The sequence below is a fragment of the Podarcis melisellensis genome (assembly GCF_964234715.1).
Source record: "Podarcis melisellensis genome assembly, chromosome: 6".
NCBI classification, from domain to species: Eukaryota; Metazoa; Chordata; class Lepidosauria; order Squamata; family Lacertidae; genus Podarcis; species Podarcis melisellensis.
This window is the reverse complement of record NC_138538.1, coordinates 14,573,728-14,592,206: the sequence shown is the minus strand read 5'-3', so window position 1 is coordinate 14,592,206 and position 18,479 is coordinate 14,573,728. Positions and strand designations below refer to the sequence as shown.

General features: G+C 48.4%; 2 protein-coding genes and 1 long non-coding RNA gene across 3 annotated transcripts in view; 2 read left to right on the top strand and 1 right to left on the bottom strand.

Annotated features, from left to right (window-relative positions):
- LOC309373290 overlaps nt 1-18,479 on the bottom strand; it is a 252,764-nt gene that overhangs the window by 24,661 nt on the left and 209,624 nt on the right. The window lies entirely within an intron of this gene.
- LOC309372199 (uncharacterized protein) lies at nt 3,583-7,445 on the top strand. Its single transcript, XM_081915496.1, has 3 exons — nt 3,583-3,870; nt 4,030-4,087; nt 6,169-7,445. The coding sequence occupies exons 1-3, from the start codon at nt 3,736-3,738 to the stop codon at nt 7,338-7,340; spliced, it is 1,365 nt and encodes a 454-aa protein (XP_081771622.1). The 5' UTR covers nt 3,583-3,735; the 3' UTR covers nt 7,341-7,445.
- RBM38 (RNA binding motif protein 38) overlaps nt 14,299-18,479 on the top strand; it is a 30,509-nt gene continuing 26,328 nt past the window's right edge. The window contains exon 1 of the mRNA XM_081917317.1: nt 14,299-14,959. Within this exon, the coding sequence (XP_081773443.1) occupies nt 14,792-14,959 (168 nt within the window). The 5' untranslated portion in view covers nt 14,299-14,791. The remainder of the gene's footprint in view (nt 14,960-18,479) is intronic.

The following is an 18,479-nucleotide window of genomic DNA, read 5'->3' as shown; positions in this document are numbered from 1 at the left end:
TTTCCCACCTCTCCACCCACCCAAGCAGCCAGCTAGCATTCCATGACTGCTGAGCACGCTCAGTCCTCCCTAGTCTGTTTGCAATTCCCACACCCTTCCTACTTCCCATAGCCCTATTTTTAAAGGGAGATGATGTTTGTTGCACTTCAGAAAAAACTTGGGATTTCCCCCACAGCCTGCTTTTACCACCTCCTCATGCTCGAATGGTGTCATTTAGGCTAAATAAGGGATGGTCATACAGCGTCCACTATCTGTATACACATTTTATTTTATAAAACCAAACCCTGGATGCATATGAAGAAAAGTTTAATGTTTTATTATGTTTTTATATACGCTGGAAGCTGCCTAGATTGGCTGAGGCAGCCCAGTTAGATGGGTGGGGCATAAATAATAAAATTATTATTAATGTTGCTTTGCTTTGCTTTTGTTCTTGTCTTTTGAGTTTTTAATCTTGCATTTTTCTGCTGCTATGAACTGCCCTGAGATCTCCAGATGAAGGGCTGTATGCAATTTTTTAGTTTTATTATTAATAATGATGATAATAACAATACTGTTGGTATCCATGCTTTCCACCCCGCCAGTCCCAGTGGGGGGAAAATACATTTTTAAGGGAGGTTCCCTGTTATTTGTTGGGAACGTGAGCCATATGAAAACGGCGGTGCCTACTCACCTGTTATTTATACACCATAAATAAGTAAATCTGGAAGGGAAATCTTATCTCTCCACCCTAAAGTATGTCATCTCCCCCATGCCTGCTTCCCCAGGACGAACAGAGTTAAGGCACTTTCTTACATATCATAGGAGGGTTTTATGCCCACACCAGCTGTTCCTTTCAAAGTTCCCCAAAGGCAGTGGAAGAATAAGCGAAGCCCTCCCTCTCTAGAGCTATTGCATTACTTTCGCCTGGTACCTGGTCCAGGGGGGCAGCTTTCAGAAACATTTCCTTGCATACACAAAAGCCAGGGGCTTGGCTTCACGTGACAAGATCCAGCAGACTCAAAAGACACACACACACACACACACACACACTACATTAGCATCCATGCAGCCCCTGAATAATTAAAGTGTCTCTTCAAGCTGAATGCATTCACCGAGTAATTAATCAGTCAGTAGGAGAAAATGTGCTCCCTTTAGGAAGCCAACAATGCCGGCGGTTGCATCTTTTGTCTGACTTAAACAAATGAGGTTGCAGACATGATGGTGCAGATCAGAAATTTTGGAACATGCACAGGTTTGCGCAGCAGGCTTTTCCAATCCGCATGGAACACGCTTGCCCTTATGACACTAGGTGCACGGAAAAGCCACTTCGCAAATTCCATTTTCTTTCGTCGGGCACCTGAGATCTTTAAAGTGTAGCTGTAAAAAATGGAAAATGGAATGCAAGAGAGATGTGTTTGCCTACACATGTATTGTGCAATAGGACATCAGGAGCAATTGTTGGTTAGCACTGACTCTTGAGCACGCATTTGTTTATTAAATTTATAGAGCACCCTTCAGGGCAGTTCATAAAGTAAAAATGCAATTTAAAAGCACAAAATACATGATAGAGACACTTCACGGGCAAATGTCAGCTGGCCTTTGTGTAATGTACAAAACACCCTATTTATGGGCACTGATACACATGTGCCTCATGCAGAAAACCATAGGTTTGATCCCCAATCCTTGCAATTCCCCCTCTTCCTCCAATGAGCACAGTGTGGCGGAAAAATATAGATCACCCATATGGGGTAATTAATAGAAGACTTGGCTGTATCCCTAGATCCAAAGCCCTGGATTAAACACACTCCAGTAACGGAGCCCCAGCAGAGTTTAAAAGTCATAAAATGTGCAACAGCGAAGTGTTAGGAATATAGGCTGTTAGACCCTTTTAATGTTCAGTTTCTGTTAATTGATCCTCATGAAAACTTACAGATTCTGGCTTCACACAATTAACTCAAGGCAGTGTCAATTTACTCTTGGCAGAAAGACAAGGTCTGCTTGACCTAGAAACTACTTACTCTGATTGGTTAACGACCAGCACTCACACCTGTTATCTAGGAATGCTAGCACAGTTTGGGTTAGGTGTGTTAGGAGTAGGAGTGCTGTGTATGGTTAAGAGAGAGAGAGAGCGCGAAAGGATTTATTTTGCTTTGTTTTGTATGTAGAAACTCTGCTGGGTTTTTTCCTTTTAATAAATCCTGTAAATAGTTATTCTGAGTCTAGCTGACTAGTCATTTCCACCTCAACTAGCTTCTTCGCTGTGCAGGAAAACTGCTACATTTGGGCTAAAGCCATTAGAGCTATGCCTGACACTTCAAAGTTCCAAGATTTAATACAGTATCACATCTGGTCCACTTACAGCCACCACCACCCCCTGCCCGCCTCTACCCCTCTCGCAATGAACAGGCCACACCATTAGTAAGTTTAAATGCTTTACTTACAAACTCCAAAGGTCAGATTATTTCTTGGTCAGATTCAGCAAGAGGAACACATGCAGAAACTTCCTGTGTTACCAAATACAGAAAAATACTTAAAGAGTACGAGGCCTGAGCTTGTTGCCTGGTCAACTTCACATCATGGGAGAGAATGACGAAGGGACCTGACTTAGGTAAGTCTGAGAAAACAGCTCACTCTATGGTCTTGACCTCTTAAGAGTTGAGCTTACTAGTTCTGACTGCAATTTTCCACACTCAGGGTGACAAACATTATATTTTAACCAACGGGTATCAATCACTGTTCCATAGAATCACAGAATTGTAGAATTGGAAGGGACCCCAAGAACCATCTAATACAACGCCCTGCAGTGCAGGAAATATTTTGCCCAGTGTGGAGCTTGAACCCACAATTCTGCGATGCAGAGTCGGACATTCTATCGTCTGAGCTAGATTGATAGTTTGTTCATATATATATAATGAGCTGAAAATTGTACAATAGCTGCAGCAAGAATTTTGTTAGTGAAGAATTGGAAAATGCAGGAAGTACCAACATTGGAAGATTGGCAGATGAAGATGATGGATTTTTCGGAGCTGGCCGACCTGACTGGAAGAGTCCGCGACCAGAAGGAGGAGGAGTACCAGGAAGAATAGATGAAATTTAAAGATTATTTAGCTAAATATGTTAAGATAACTTAATTGGAAAAGCTTGCAAATAATAGATAGGCTTCGAATTCAAATATGTAAGGATAAGATTTATGATGTTTAAAGTCAAATTAAAAAGAATGAAAGATGTTAAGTGATCAAGTTAATTTTTTGAGAAATTTGATTTTGGAAAACTGTTAAAATGATATATAAAGAAATTCAACAAAGGGGATTTGAGGAAGTCACTTAATAATGCTACCAAGATTTAAATGGGATGTATGTATTTTTGTTCGTCTGTTTGTTTTGTTTTGAATTTTTGAAAATCAATTTTAAAAATTGATAAAAAATGAGAAAATTGTATAATATCCACATTGTCAAAATGCATAGATAGACCAAGGCCTGACTGACTGCAGTGACCCTCAAAAGCAACGCTCCTGATTGGTCCCTCCAAGACAATCCCTCACCTGACTCACACATTTGAGCAAGGCATGACACAGGACTCTTGTCACAAAGGCCTGTGCTGCTAACACACCGCCTCTAGCAACCCTCTGAGCACCCTCCACCACCCACCACGGCTGTTGCTTGCTCTGGCTGCGGCAGAGGGAACAGGGCAAGGGGGAGATGAGTGGAAAGATGCTGCACTGAATTCCAGCTACCGGTTTCCCGCCGCCTTCCAGCTATGGCTGTGCCAGGGGACAAGATCTACAGCAGCTGCCTCCCTTTCGGCGAGACGCACCAGAAGCTGCTAGCCACCATCCTGATCGTGCTGGGACTTCTCGCTTTACTGGAATATGCCGTCAGACTGATTTCCTTGGTAAGCTCTGGGACAAAGATGGAGGGCGTTATGGGTTTCCTTGGGTGTGCTGTTGGAAGCACCAAGGGTTAACTCCAACAAAAGGTTTGCAAAGCAGAACAGCCCCTCAACGGTGGCTGCTGAGCAGTACGATGACATTTGCCTTTTTCTTCTCTCCAGGGCTGGATTAGCATCTCTCCATTAGTGAGGAAAATACATGACTCTTGCTTCAAAAAAGGTAAGTTTTAGATGAGAAAGAGGTGAGGATGATATCCTGTTTTCTTTTGTCCCTCAAGTTCTTAGGATTATGCTCCTGTCCTGTTTTCCAGCTCTTCTGTTTCTCCCAGGCCACAGAAATCACGGTGTTGAAACTGGAAAAGTATCTGCTGGTACCCACACAGCTAGAAATATAAAGGGGGGGACTTAATAGTCAAGGAAGCAGTCAAAAGTGGGAAAAACTTGAGTATTTTTGGCTGCTCAAACCTCCCAACAATACCAAACAACCTGGTGTTTTGGCCAAAGAAAAGTGTGTGTGTGTGTGTGTGTGTAAGAGAGAGAGAGAGCGAGTTGGAGTCTGTTAGCTCAGACTCAATTGCTAATAATTTGTTAGCTAGCACAACTCAAAGAGGGCAAGAGTAGTGAATAAAGAAATGTCTCATCACACAGGGATAGCTAGGGTGGTTCTCCCCACCCCCAAAACATTGCAGACTACAACTCCCATCATCCCTATTGGGCATCCTGGCTGATGGACATTGTAGTCCCTATCATCTGTGTTGACTACCCCTGCGCAGATCTGAACTCAGGCCCTGCATAACCAACACTCTGGCAAAGCCCACTGGCGCTGAACCCCTAGCAGGGTGGCTGGGTCAACAAGCAGCCATTTGAAATTCCCTACAGTTATCCCAATGAAAGCTTTTTGGGAAAGTTCAGATGGCTGCTTACGGCTTACCTTCCAATATCACCAGGTTAGCCCATGGCTTTGGCAGCGGGGTGGAGGCAGTCACCTATATACAAGGGGGGAGGCACCAGGGGACATATTGCCAAGGGTGCCCTTCAATCTGCCCTTTCCTCCCCTACAAAGTGCTAGGACTGGTTCAGATGCAGGTCAGCACTCAAGAGACGAGCAGAGAAGTTAACTCTTTATTCAAGGAAACAGTATACAAGGCAGCAAATCCCTACAAACAGGGCTGGCCCCTATGAAACAGCTGCCAGGACTGAAGGTCTTCGCCTGCTGTTTTCCTCTGAGTCTTCTGCCCTGCTGGATGTTTTCCAAGCAGCTTCAAATTACGTGGGGAGGGAATCTGTGCCACTTGTTCTGTGACACACATAGCCCTCCCTGTCCTTGGAGACAAGGGGGGAGAGGAGCTTAGTACAGTAGGACCCCCAAGCTCCTGGGATGCTTCTGCAGCCTCCTTTGCCTCCTCCTCTGCTTCATCTTCTGAGTCTGAATTGCTTTCTGCACCTGGCTCCTCTTGCTCACTAAAGCCTGTTGCTTCCTCAGCATCCAACTACTCCTCCCTCCTTCTCCCTCTGACCTGAGTTCAGTGTCCCACCACAACTCCCCGGCCGCTGAGCCTTCCTCCTATGAGGCTTCCTTAGGAGGTGCCCCAAGTGGTGCCGCCCACCACTCCTTGTCAGACAGCTAGTCCCAGGCACAAAGTTATCATGGTTGCATACTACCATGGCTTCACTCAAAGAGTCCTGGGAACTGGACCCTTCCCCCTATTCCATTATTATTTCTTTGCTTGTTCCACCAAACAGCCTGCTCAGGAAAGTGAACCAGGCTTTGCTCGATGTGGGATTCCGTAAATTAACTTACAAAGTTTAAATTGGGGGTGAGGTCCACTTTTACAGCCTGAAGTCCGCTTTCCCGTTCTGGTAAACTTTCTGAGGTCATGACACTCTATCCAGGCAGAAAAAAAGAAGCATTATCAGAGTTCAAAGACACATACTTAGGAGAGTGCAAAGGAGGCTGGTGGAGGCTGTGACTAGGGAGGCATGGCTGATGAGAGTCCTAGGGGCCAGACAGAGCGGTTTGGAGGGCCACGTTAGGTCCCTGAGCCAGATGTCCCTCACCCATGCAGTGTTTCTCAACCTTGGGTCCCCAGCTGTTGTTGGACTACAACTCCCATCATCCCAGACCCCAGATCCTGCTAGTTAGGGATGATGGGAGTTGTAGTCCAACAACAGCTGAGGACCCAAATTTGAGAAACACAGGCACTTTAAAGCAATGACCAGGGAAGCAGCTTCCTTTTCCTCCAATTGATGCTCCCAAGTGTTCTAACCACCCTCACACTTCTCCACCTCCCTTTTCCTCAGGTGGCCAACTTCTGAAGACCATGAAGGTCCTCTCCAGCAGCAAGAGACTGTGGAAGGAGTCGCTGCTGCTCAGAGGCCGCAAGAAGCTCTCCAGCATGCGCTTCCGCTGCATCGTGGACCCCGTCAAAGTCACGGTGAAGATGAGCAGCCTGCAGGAGCCCAAAGCGTGCTGCTCGCAGGGCGGCCGCAAGAGCAAGGCCTACTACTCCGGCGAGTGGTCCAGCCACCACGACACAGACGACAAGAAGGCCAGTTGGTGCAGGAGCCAGCAACGCCGTCGAAGCAGCCAATGCAGCTCCCACCCCTCGGACACCGAAACCCCCCAGCCGGCGTGCCCCGCCGGGTCCGTCGCCTCCTGGGTGCGTTTCAACTTCAGCCCTCCGCAGCGCGCCGCCGAGGCCGCAAGCAGCTCGGCCCACTGCGGGGCCCACGCCCGGAGCCACCAAAGAGCCACCGGCGACAAGCAGCACAGCTCGGACATCGCCAGGGAGGGTGCCCAGGGGCAGAGGTTCCTGCAGCACTCGGTGGGCATGAACACCGAGGAGCCTGCTCCCCGCTGCCCAGAACCCCCTCACGAGCACTTCAACCGCCAGTCCAGCGAGACAAATTTCATCCCCAGCCCCATCTTGCCAGGCCCTAGGCGGGTGGTGTACTCTGCCCTGGCTTCGGATGTGGTGTCCAGGACCCACCTCAACGGCGAGGAGTACCCCTACCCGCATTCCCCAAGAGGGCCGCGGCACCGCCTCGGGCCAGAGTGGCAGCAGCGCTTGCCTGCGGCGCAGCAGGCCGAAGTGTATGTTTACCTGGTCAGCCCTCCGCTGCCCAGCCCGGAACACAACCCCGACCAGCCCAACCACCCCTTCTCCGCATCCCAAGGCATCTCCAGAAAGGACGTTCTGGCCAACAGGATGTCTCTCAGCCACAGCAGGGGCAGTTCTAGCCAGGGACCGGCAGGGCAGGGGGGTAGCGACACCCACAAGCAGCGCAAGAGTATCTGGGAGAGGAAGCACCAGCAGAGGTCCCTGCAGCCGAATCCGGACTACGAGAAGCTGGCAGGAGGCAGCGGTGGCGCCAGCCTGGGCCACCACGAACCCTTCTCCCACAATCCCCCTCTCTTGGCGGACAGGGGGAGGGGAGGGCTTGATGCAACACCACCCACCATTGCCGCTTGAAGGTGTCTTTAAGTGGGGACCGACTCCTGAAAGGAGCAAAGGCCAACCTCTCCCGTTTCGTTGAATACCCTTTGAGCGTGCTCGGGTCAATAAAAATTGAAGGCAGCATGAACATTTCTGTATGGAGATTATTGGAAGTGTCTCAGAGTTTGAGACTGGTTATTAAGTAAAAGAAATTGCTGTCTCCCTAGATCTAAACACATGGCAGAATACTATGGTAGAGAGAGTCCCAGAAGAGGTGTCAAAACACAAAACACGCAGCAAAGTGAAGCATGGGAATATAACAACAACAACAACAACAACAACAACAATTTTTATTTGTACGTTGCCCATCTGACTAGGTTGCCCCAGGCACTCTGGGTGGCTTCCAACATACAGTGGTACCTTGGTACTTGAACGGCTTGGCTCATGAACAAATTGGCTCCTGAACGCCACAAGCCCGGAAATAAGTGTTCCGGTTTGCAAACTTTTTTTGGAAGCCGAACATCCGACCCGGCTTCCGCTTGAGTGCAGGAAGCTCCTGCAGCCAACCAGACGCTGCGCCTTGGTTTTCAAATGGTTTCAGGAGTCGAACGGACTCCCAGAATGGATTAAGTTCGAGAACCAAGATACCACTGTATATTAAAACATAATAAAGCATTAAACATTAAAAAGCTTCCCTATACAGTAGTACCTTGGGTTACAGACGCTTCAGGTTACAGACTCCGCTAACCCAGAAATAGTACCTCGGGTTAAGAACTTTGCTTCAGGAGGAGAACAGAAATTGCATGGTGGCGGCGCAGCAGCAGCGGGAGGCCCCATTAGCTAAAGTGGTAACTCAGGTTAAGAACGGACGTCCGGAACAAATTAAGTACGTAACCAGAGCTACCACTGTACAGGGTTGCCTTCAGATGTCTTCTAAAGGTTACATATAGGCTTAGAGCTCTTAAATATTTTGTTCTGAGTCATAGAATCATAGTACGAAAAGGAGAGATCTAGTATAACACAAAGAGTATAATCAGTTATATTTCCATACATACATATACAGTATATACCCAGATATTCATAAAAGGTTATTCAGAAGAAGCGCGGCTGAGCAAAGGCAAGATTATGAACTTTTTTCTGCTCTCATAATTCACTAACCACAATGTGTGTGCGTGTTTGTGTTTTAAAAAGAGGCTCATTATTTATAGCAGCAGCGCTGAGATCTAAAAGGCCACAGTGCGTTCAGGGTAATCGGAAAATGCAGAGACAAAGGAAGAGACCTTTGGATACAGCATGATCGCTGCTACAAATGAAAAAGGATTTAGGGCATCTCCTCCCAGGATGCTTCACAGCCCAGAAGGGTGGCAAGCATCCAGATTTGGCATTAGCAAAGCCAACAAGCCTAACTATTCCCACAGTACTGTACAAGCTTTCGGAGAGCGGATGGAGGCTACAGTCTACAAGCCACAGTCCAAAAGAGATGCCTTTTCTATCCCCAGCCCAGCAACTCAAGAGCTTAATACCTGCTCTGGAATTGGGGTTTTATTCCATGGAATGCAGGCACCCCACTATAGGCAAGCAAAAAAAAAAAAGTTGTTTTGGTCTGGTCCTACCATTAGGCAGATTGTGGCAGCTGCCTCAATTTGGCGGTGGATGCTGAGATGTGCAGAGCAGTAATGAGGCGTTGCCAAACACAACTCTGTATACCATGTGCTCTTCTCTGCAAGGCTTTAAGGCAGCCTACTGCGAGGTGGAATATGTTGTAAAATTCAGTTGCCAACCTGGTTGGGTTTCGATACACAGGCAGTGGTGGTGGGGAAGACCATATTGTCTTTGCCTCAGGCAGCAAAACGTCTGTCCCAGGTTTAACTCATGTCCAAGCAGAGGGGGAGGGAGTCTGACTATCCTATTTTTGGCCTGATCTATACTATCAGGGGACGCAGGTGGCGCTGTGGGTTAAACCACAGAGCCTAGGACTTGCCAATCAGAAGGTCGGCGGTTTGAATCCCCGCGACGGGGTGAGCTCCCGTTGCTCGGTCCCTGCTCCTGCCCACCTAGCAGTTCGAAAGCACGTCAAAGTGCAAGTAGATAAATAGGTACTGCTCCAGCGGGAAGGTAAACGGCGTTTCGTGCACTGCTTTGGTTCACCAGAAGCGGCTTAGTCATGCTGGCCACATGACCCGGAAGCTGTACGCCGGCTCCCTCGGCCAATAAAGCGAGATGAGCGCCGCAACCCCAGAGTCAGTCACGAGTAGACCTAATGGTCAGGGGTCCCTTTACCTTTGCACTATCAGTGGATGAGAGAGGGACACTGAGAGTAGGAGGCCCCAATTCCCCTCACAGAGCTACAACTTGCAGGATAACCTCACAATCAATCCTTCTTTCCAGGCAATTCTTGGAATTGTAGCTCTGTGAAGGGGAAAGAGTTTCCTAACAGCTTTCAGAACCCTTAACAAACCATAGCTCCCAGGATTGCATAAAGTGGTATGATACTGCTGTAAATATATAGTGCAGACGGGTCCTTATTTTGGTCCATCTAACAGGTTGCCTGTTCTTGATGGGGTTACACTCCCTTTGAAGGAGCAGGTATACAGCTTGTGGGTACTTTGGGATGCTTTGCTTGTCACTTGAGGCTCTGGTGGCCTCAGGAACACGGAGGGCCTTCCACCAGCTTTGGCTGGTAGCCCAGCTGCACCCCTAACTACTGTTGTCTATGCTCTGGTAACCTCTAGGTTAGATTATTGCAATGCGTTGTGTGTAGGGTTGCCTCTGTAGACGAGTTGGAAACTTTAACCGGCACAGAATTTGGTGGCCAGGTTGTTCATCGGGACAAGACTGATCCTGGCACAACTGATTAATAACTGGGCCCAATTCAAAGTGCTGGTTTTGACTTATAAAGCCTTAAAAAGCTCAGGGCCGCAATACCTCAAGGACCGCCTCTCCCCTTATAAGCGGACTGAGACCTTGAGATCATATGAGACCCTTCTTTGTGTGCTTCCTCCAGGAGAGGTCTTGAGGGTGGCAACACGAGAAGAGGCCTTTTCTGCATTGGCACCCTGTTTGTGGAATGCTCTCCCCAGGGAGGCACCAGGCAAAAACATTCCTTTATAATCAAGCCTTTGGGTGATATTACTACCTTTTAAATGTGCTTGTGGAAGGGGCTTATAGATTTGTTTTTTGTTTGTTTTGTTACATATTTTCTGTTTTTATTTTGTACTGTATTTTTATGTTGCGAATCAACATGATCTTCAGATCAAGGGTGGTATACAGATTTAATAGTAATAAAAAAGTATCGCCCACAGAGAGCAACTAATTTTTTGTAGGGGGCCGAAGCCCCCACAGCTCCTAGGAGCCGGCTCTTATGTGCATGATTTTTTTATTTAAGTGTTTGCTCTTTCCTTCCTCTTCCCAATGGCGCAGCTTCGTAAACATCTGCGGCCACAAAACGCATTAAAACCAAGGAGGGACGGAGGCTCCCCGCCCGATGACCTTCTTCAAATGCCAGCACTTGCCAGGAGTTGCAATTATTTGCAATCGGGATTCCTGCAAAGTTCAACATTTAAAAAACAGGCGCGCGCGCTGTTAGGCGGGCTTCTCGGCACAAAGATTTGCTTTGCAAACTTGCATTTCTTAGTCAAATCCAGCGCTCCTTTCTACCGCCTCTCGCCACCCCTATGCAAATCGACCGTCCGTTTGCAACGAGCGGCAATATTCTCCCGGGAGGGGAGGGGAGGAGGAAGAGGCTCCCGCAGTGCCTGCTGGGGGATGTAGTTTCAGTGGGAAGCGGAACCGGCAGGCTTGGAGCGGGTAGTGCTCGCTCCCTGCAAAAGCCACTGTTTGGGATGGGTAAATTCACCAGCAAATGCAGGCTTGTGTCTCAGAAGCGCGCAAATACCCCATGCCCAGTTATCAGGACTGAGTTTCAAGAAGCCTTTGACAAAAGTCCCTCACCAAAGGCTCCTAATTATTAGCTTATGTATGAACTCTGTATTGATTTGTAATGTTTTGTTGGTCTCTGGACCGTAATAAAGATTGTTGTTGTTGTTATTAGCTTAACAAATTCAGTTCAGCTGTAAAAGTCATGCATGTTGGTGCAAAAGCAAGCGAGCAAACAAAACAACACTTAGTTTCACATATACGATCAAGGCGTCTGAACAGGAGATGACTGACCAGGAACAAAACCTTGGGATCATTGTGGATAGCTCAATGAAGATAGGGATCCACTGTGTGGAAGCTGTGAAAAGGGGTGAACTCCATGTTACGGATCATTAGGGAAAGGATATTTTAGATCTGGAAGAAGTGCAGAAATAGGCAACCAAAATGAGCAAGGAGCTGGAAAAGTAACAACATTTAAATCTTATATTCTGGGGGGGGGGGGAGAATAGCTGCAAGGGGGCATTAGTAAAGTAAAGGGACCCCTGACCATTAGGTCCAGTCATGGCTGACTCTGGGTTTGCGCGTTCATCTCGCTTTATTGCCCAAGGGAGCCGGCGTACAGCTTCCGGGTCATGTGGCCAGCATGACTAAGCCGCTTCTGGCGAACCAGAGCAGCACATGGAAATGCCGTTTACCTTCCCGCTGGAGCGGTACCTATTTATCTACTTGCACTTTGACGTGCTTTTGAACTGCTAGGTTGGCAGGAGCTGGGACCGAGCAATGGGAGCTCACTCCTTCGCAGGGATTCGAACCGCCGACCTTCTGATTGGCAAGTCCTAGGCTCTGTGGTTTAACCCACAGCGCCACCCATGTCCCATAAGGGGGCATTACAGAGGTGTAAAAGATTTTGTATGGAGTTGAGAAAGTGAATAAAGTGTTTTCCTCCCTCTCTATATACTATATTTACTTACTATATTTAAATCCCATCCTTCTGCCAAGGCACCTAATACCCAGGACCATCCAATGATGCTGAATGTTGGAAAATTCAAGAAAGAACTTCACACAGCACATAGCACGTTGTTAAACTATGGCATTTGCTCCCACAAATTCCCAGCGGCTAACCAAATGCTTCTGGGAATCTTACAGAGCATGACGGCAACAATCCTCTTCTTCTGCTGGTTTCCCAGAGAGTGGTGTTGCGTGGGTACACTGCTTCTCAACAGGGAGATATCTTTCAGCTATCTCATAACTTAAGTGTTGAATTTAGTGGTTAACTAACAAGTAGATTAAACTTGTATTCTGCAAATCCAACAGAAGCATGGAAGGGGAGAGGTGCGCTGATGTGCTCGTCATGAGAAACTACACATTTGGTGCGTTTGGTGTAACGTACACATAGTTGGTTACTTGGCCAGATCAAAACAAAAAAAAAATCCTTCCAGTAGCACCTTAAAGACCAACTAAGTTAGTTCTTGGTATCAGCTTTCGTGTGCATGCACACTTCTTCAGAAGAAGTGTGCATGCACACGAAAGCTGATACCAAGAACTAACTTAGTTGGTCTTTAAGGTGCTACTGGAAGGAATTTTTTTTGTTTTGACTATGGCAGACCAACATGGCTACCTATCTGTAATTGGCCAGATCAGTTCTCTGTTCTCTGACAGCCAGTGGGCAAGTGGCTACTAGGAAAACAGCCTTTTCTGTGGTTGCACATCAGCTGAGATGCTCTCCCACAAGTTGACTTACCTGGCCCCTTCTTTGTTGTATCCAAGACCAGGCTTAGCCAAATACTGATGCTTTTCAGACATTGGACTCCAACTCCCATCAACCCCGGCCAGGGCCTATCGGACTAAAGGTCACAGGGATGGTTGTAGCCTAGCAACAACTGGAGGGCCACAGGTACCTCACACTCACTTTAGCCTCTAGGCAAAACATGTTCAGTTTCAATGGGCTTTGAGAATTTAATTCAGGTGTGTTTATTACGTTGGGCTTCATTTTGATAGGCTTATGTTCACCTTCTGGCAGTACAGTCGTACCTTGGATCATGAATGCCTTGCGAGTCGAACGTTTTGGCTCCTGAATGCCGCAAACACGGAAGCGAATGTTCTTTGGAACCCGAACATCGGACGCCTTGGTTTCCGAACACTTTGGAAGTCGAACGGACTTCCAGAACGAATTCTGTTCAACTTCTGAGTTACCACTGTATAATATTTGAATTACTGCTTTTTGTTTGCATCTCCTGTATTCTTTGGCTGCACTGCAAAGGGTTTTGGAATTCAATTTCTAGGATTATGCACTTGATTTCTGGAATGCTTCTAATTGTGGGAGCATAAGCAGCGACTCGAGCCATAGGCCACAGGTTCTGATTTTGCTCTCAATGCAAGCTAGCCATTTGGAGTGGTGGGATTCTGCCAGCGTGTGGAAAGTTAAAGATGACAGATCAGACATGAAATGTAGGCAGAGCCAGAATTTTATAGTGGTGAGCCACATTTTGGTTTCCAGCAGCCTTTGTCCAGTTTCCAGACACATGACTGCATATGGCACACAATTTGGCAGCCCCAGGATTTTGAGCAGAAATTTGGATTGGATGCGTTCCAACGATTGGTTAACTGCACCAATCCATAATGTTATGCCATACAGGAGTTTGGGGGCTACTTTTGCGTTAAAGACCTTTAGTAATTTTAAAAAAATGTATATATTAAAAGACGGCTTGGGAATTTTGTAAGTGTGCGCGCGAATTGGAAGGTGGAATTTAAGTTTTTAAAATCAAAAAGCAATATTCTCCATAGGACTTCATTCATCTAAGCAGAAATAGGCTCCGGCTCCGGTAGTCCACGGCCGCTTCTTGCTACCACGTGCAATCCCGTCTACTCAGAAGTAAGCCTCGCCAACGAACTCCGCGGGATTGCACGATCAGGCTTCGAAGCGCCTCGAAAGTCCGCGTCGCCGCCCTGGTTTTTGCGCCGCCCCAACCGACGAGGTGTCGGCGGCGAAGAACTACGAAGCCCAGGGGCCTCTGCGGCCGGCCAGGCTCGACGTTTCCCCCGACCCGGCGGCGGGGAGGCGTGGCTGGAGCCCGGCCTTGGAAGGGGCGGAGAGGGAAGGATGGGTACAAAGGCGCGCGAGCGCTGGAGAGCACTTTCACGCTCCGCGGCTCCAGGCGAGAGGTCGTGCTGCTGCTGCTGCTCGACGGGGCGGGGGGCTGGCAGCGCTTTGGGAAGGCGGAGCGCTCTCATTGCCCCCTGCCGTCGATGCTGCGGTTGCTTTTGCCGCTGGAGCTGCTGCATGGGGCGCGGAGCTGCTGCTGCTGCTACTGTGGTTGCTGAGTCGCTGTTGCTCGGGGGAGCGGGCTCCCCCGGTCTCCTTCTCCTTCCTCCTCCTGCTCCTCCTCGCCCGTGGACCGCTCGCTGGGTCGCGCGGTGACCCAGGCAGAGTAGGGCATCTCCTTCCTTCCACCCTGGACGTCTTTCCTCGCGCCTCGTCTCGCCCTTTCCTCCTTTTGGATGCTTATTCCAGCCTCTCCCACTCTCCGCCGCCCTCCTCGTCCTCGTCGCCCTTCTCCTCCTGCTCTCCAAGTAGCAGCTGCGGCCATCGCCGTCGGGGCTGCTCCGGCGCCATGCACACGGTGCCGAAGGACACTACCTTCACGAAGATCTTCGTCGGGGGGCTGCCCTACCACACCACGGACTCCTCGCTGAGGAAGTACTTCGAGGTGTTCGGCGACATCGAAGAAGCCGTCGTCATCACGGACCGGCAGACGGGAAAATCCCGGGGATATGGCTTCGTAAGTGCGGATTTGGGGGTCGGGGGGGGGGTTGCTTTTCGGGAAGGGCTGGGAGGGGCTGTTCTCGTCACCTGGCGTCGGGGCACCTCGCCAAAGGACCTCGCCAGCCCGCCTCTTGCAGGGCTTGCCAATGAATTCGGAGTAGTCTACACGTCGGGGCGCTCACCTGCAATAGGAGTCTTCCGTTTTCTGCCTTAAGCCTGCGTGGAAAGGTTAAAATTTCAGCGGCCGAAAAGGGAGACGGGCCGTGGGGAAACCGTACAGTATTTTTAGCTCCCTCCATCTCGAACTTGGTGATCCCTTTGAGCCATAACCAGTCTGTATTGAATGAGATAGTAATAAAATTGTAGAGGTGAAAGGGACCCTGAGGATCATCTAGTCCAGCCCCCTGCAATGTAGGAATCTCAACTAAAGCATGACAGATGGCCACCCACCCTCTGCTTAAAATCCTCCAAGGAAGGAGAGTCCACAACCTCCATTCCACTGTCAAACAGCTCTTTGTCAGAAAGTTCTTCCTGATGTTTAGTTAGAATCTCCTTTCCTGTAACTTAAATCCATCGGATTGGGTCCTACCCTCCAGAGCAGGAGGAAACAATCCCCTATTCCCTATGTGACAGCCCTTTTGATGTTTGAAGATGGCTATTGCATCTCCTTAGTCTCAGGCTAAACATATCCAACTTCTTCAACCATTCCTCATCAGGCTTCGTTTCCAGACTCTAGAGCATGTTGAGTTTGATGCTCCTCTGTTATATAAATTTGCAAGGAAATACGGGGAGGGGGGATTATGGAGGTGGGGTGCAATTTGATGGCTTAGGGTGGGAGCCCACAGACCTGCAACTGCCTCTTCTGGCTTATGAAAGTGGAGGAGCCACATCTAGAGGGACTTGGTTGGTTCCAAAGGTGGTTTGGGAGTCTGGTAGCTTAGAGTTGGGGTGCTGTGTGGGTGGAGGGAGCAGAAAGTGGGTAGTCACTCCTAGGGGAAGAGATGGAAGCCATTGGCTGTTGCTTCTAGAATGGTCCTTGGAGTTGGGGTGTCCAGTTCAAGATCTGCAGAGCTGAAAACTAGGTTCCAGAGGGCCTGGAGAGCTCTTTGCGTTGAAGTGTTCTGCTTAATTGGAGTTTGCATGTTCTTGTGGGATATGTCAACGTTAACAATAATAGTAAAAACAAGGAGACTCCTTGGAGAGGCATGTAAGCTGGGAAGTGGAGACTTTGTTGGGATTAGATGATCTGCTTGCTCAGTGTTTTTCTGGGGAAATGGGGTTGTGGGTCGCACAAACTCTTTGTTGTAGTATTTACGGCATCTCTTCCGTGTGTGTGTGTGTCTTGTGTTGTCTCCCTCATCCTTTCATACTGGGTGTGGGGAGTGGGGTGACCTCCGAAATTGTATCCCATCAAGGAATCCGTTCCAGCGGTTCTACGGTGGTCCTGATCCGTAGGGATTTTGCAGCAGAGTGGCAGAAATGCCGTGCCGGTCCGGAAGTGGAGGGTGTCTCTTGGAAAAGGAATCGGGCTTAACAGTTGCAGGGGGTATTGCATGAGCGGAGGTTTTTGCAGGTTGCGTTACTTCCTACTGCTTTCTGACTTCGTGACCTCTAATCGGTATAGAACGGCAACGCTTAGCCTGGTACTTTTTCCCTCACCCTGTCAGATGAAGGGTACTCAACTCTGTGCATGGGGGAAATGGTTTTGTATCCCAGTGTACTGCTGCCCCACTGCCTTTGATCCTTGTTGTGTTGTTCCCAGTTCACAAAAATCAGGATGGGAATATTACCCTGTCACGTTCCCCTCCCCCCCTTCCAAATACTGTTCATGCTGTGGTGGATTTGGAGTATCACATTGGCTCCTTCTTGCATTTCCTACTGATGTCTTCCAACATTTTTTTCAAAGACAATTGCTGGGTGAGGAGATGGAGGAAATTGCGTCTTCTCTCTGCCTTCCAGACTTTTGAAGGGATTGCATGCTAAGTGCAGGAACTGGGAGAGGTGAATAGCGAACTCAGTTATCCGAATAGGGATACTCACACAGCCAAAACAGCAACACACACACACACGGTGTTGGCAAGTTGAAGAGAATCCAGAGGTTTGCAGAAGTGCAGAAAAGAAAATTAAAATGTGCATGCACACACACAATTTTCAGGGTGTGTGGGGGAGGAGTAGTATTTCTACAACAGCTCAGTAAGGACTGAGCATCTATTGGGTGGGTGGGTGTGGAAAAAGGCATGGCTGACCAGAACTGATGAGGAGCACTTTGTGCTGCAACATTTTGTTGCAGGCACCGCTTAAGTAGAAGTTCTTTAACTTGCCACAAAATGCAGGGATAGCTTTAAAAGGGGATTGGACAAATTCATAGAGGTATGGAGAAGTACCAGTCATGGTGGCTGTATGCTGTCTCCATAGCACCACCCACGTCCCTAAACCATTGAGCCTCTTAGGCTTGCTGATTGGAAGGTTGGTGGTTCAAATCCGCTCAATGGGGTGAGCTCCCATTGCTCTGTCCCAGCTTCTGCCCACCTGGCAGTTCTGAAGCATGCCAGTGCAAGTAGATAAATAGGTACCAGTCTGGTGGGAAGGTAAACAGAATTTCCGTGCGCTCCAGCTTCTGTCATGGTGTCCCATTGTGCCAGAAGCGGTTTCGTCATGCTGGCCACATGACCGAGAAAGCTGTCTGTGGACAAACGCCGTCTCCCTTGGCCTGAAAGCAAGATGAGCACCGCACCCCATAGTCACCTTTGACTGGATTTAACTGTCCAGGAGTCCTTTGCCTTTTACCTCTGCTATCTCCAGGATCAGAGATGGGATGGCTCTGAATGCTGGTTGCGGTGGAGAGTACAGTCGCCCTGCAGTCCTGCTTGTGAGCTTCCCAGACGCATCTGATGGGCTGCTTTGAGAACTCGTCTTGCATTAGGGACATGGGAAGCTGCCTAGTTGATCCCTCTTGCTCATTCTACACAGGCTGGCATCTGTTCTCACAAGTTCTTCAGCAGATGCTTTCGTAGTCTTACCCAGAGAAGCTGAGGATTGCACCTGGGATCTCTACCGTTTCCTTTCCCAGGTTCTTAAATTTCTTCTTAAAGAGGATTCTTGTTGGAAGCGACAGGAGACTTTCTCTAACCAATACCTGACCTTGCACTTCATTGTTGGGCCTCTTGAGGATGCATCTTAGCAGGACATTTTCACCACCGCCTCCCAGCTGCTTTGCATTTTTATCATTAGAATAAAAAGTCAATGAACTTGTGCAGCCCAGGAATGATTTTATGCGGTATATTCTTAGCATTATGTCAAAGCCGAGACAACTGTGGCCAGGCTTAGCTATGGTTTATGGTAACAAGCCAGATTCAGGTATGGTTTATGAATTGTTGCAATAAACTACAGTTAAGACTAACCACAGTTTACTGGGTTGTGCCTAATGTTGAATCACCGTTGAAAATGGAAGCAAAAAGCTTCTGATCTCGGTACCTGCACTCGAGAGTTTGGTGTGGGGAGCTGACAAACCCAAGGTTCTTTCATGTAACACTAAG

Coding starts and splice junctions, on each gene's coding strand:
- LOC309372199 (XM_081915496.1), top strand. CDS start 3,736: ATGGCTGTGCCAGGGGACAAGATCTACAGCAGCTGCCTCCCTTTCGGC. Junction 3,871..4,029: donor CCGTCAGACTGATTTCCTTG/GTAAGCTCTGGG, acceptor TCTTCTCTCCAG/GGCTGGATTAGCATCTCTCC. Junction 4,088..6,168: donor TGACTCTTGCTTCAAAAAAG/GTAAGTTTTAGA, acceptor CCTTTTCCTCAG/GTGGCCAACTTCTGAAGACC.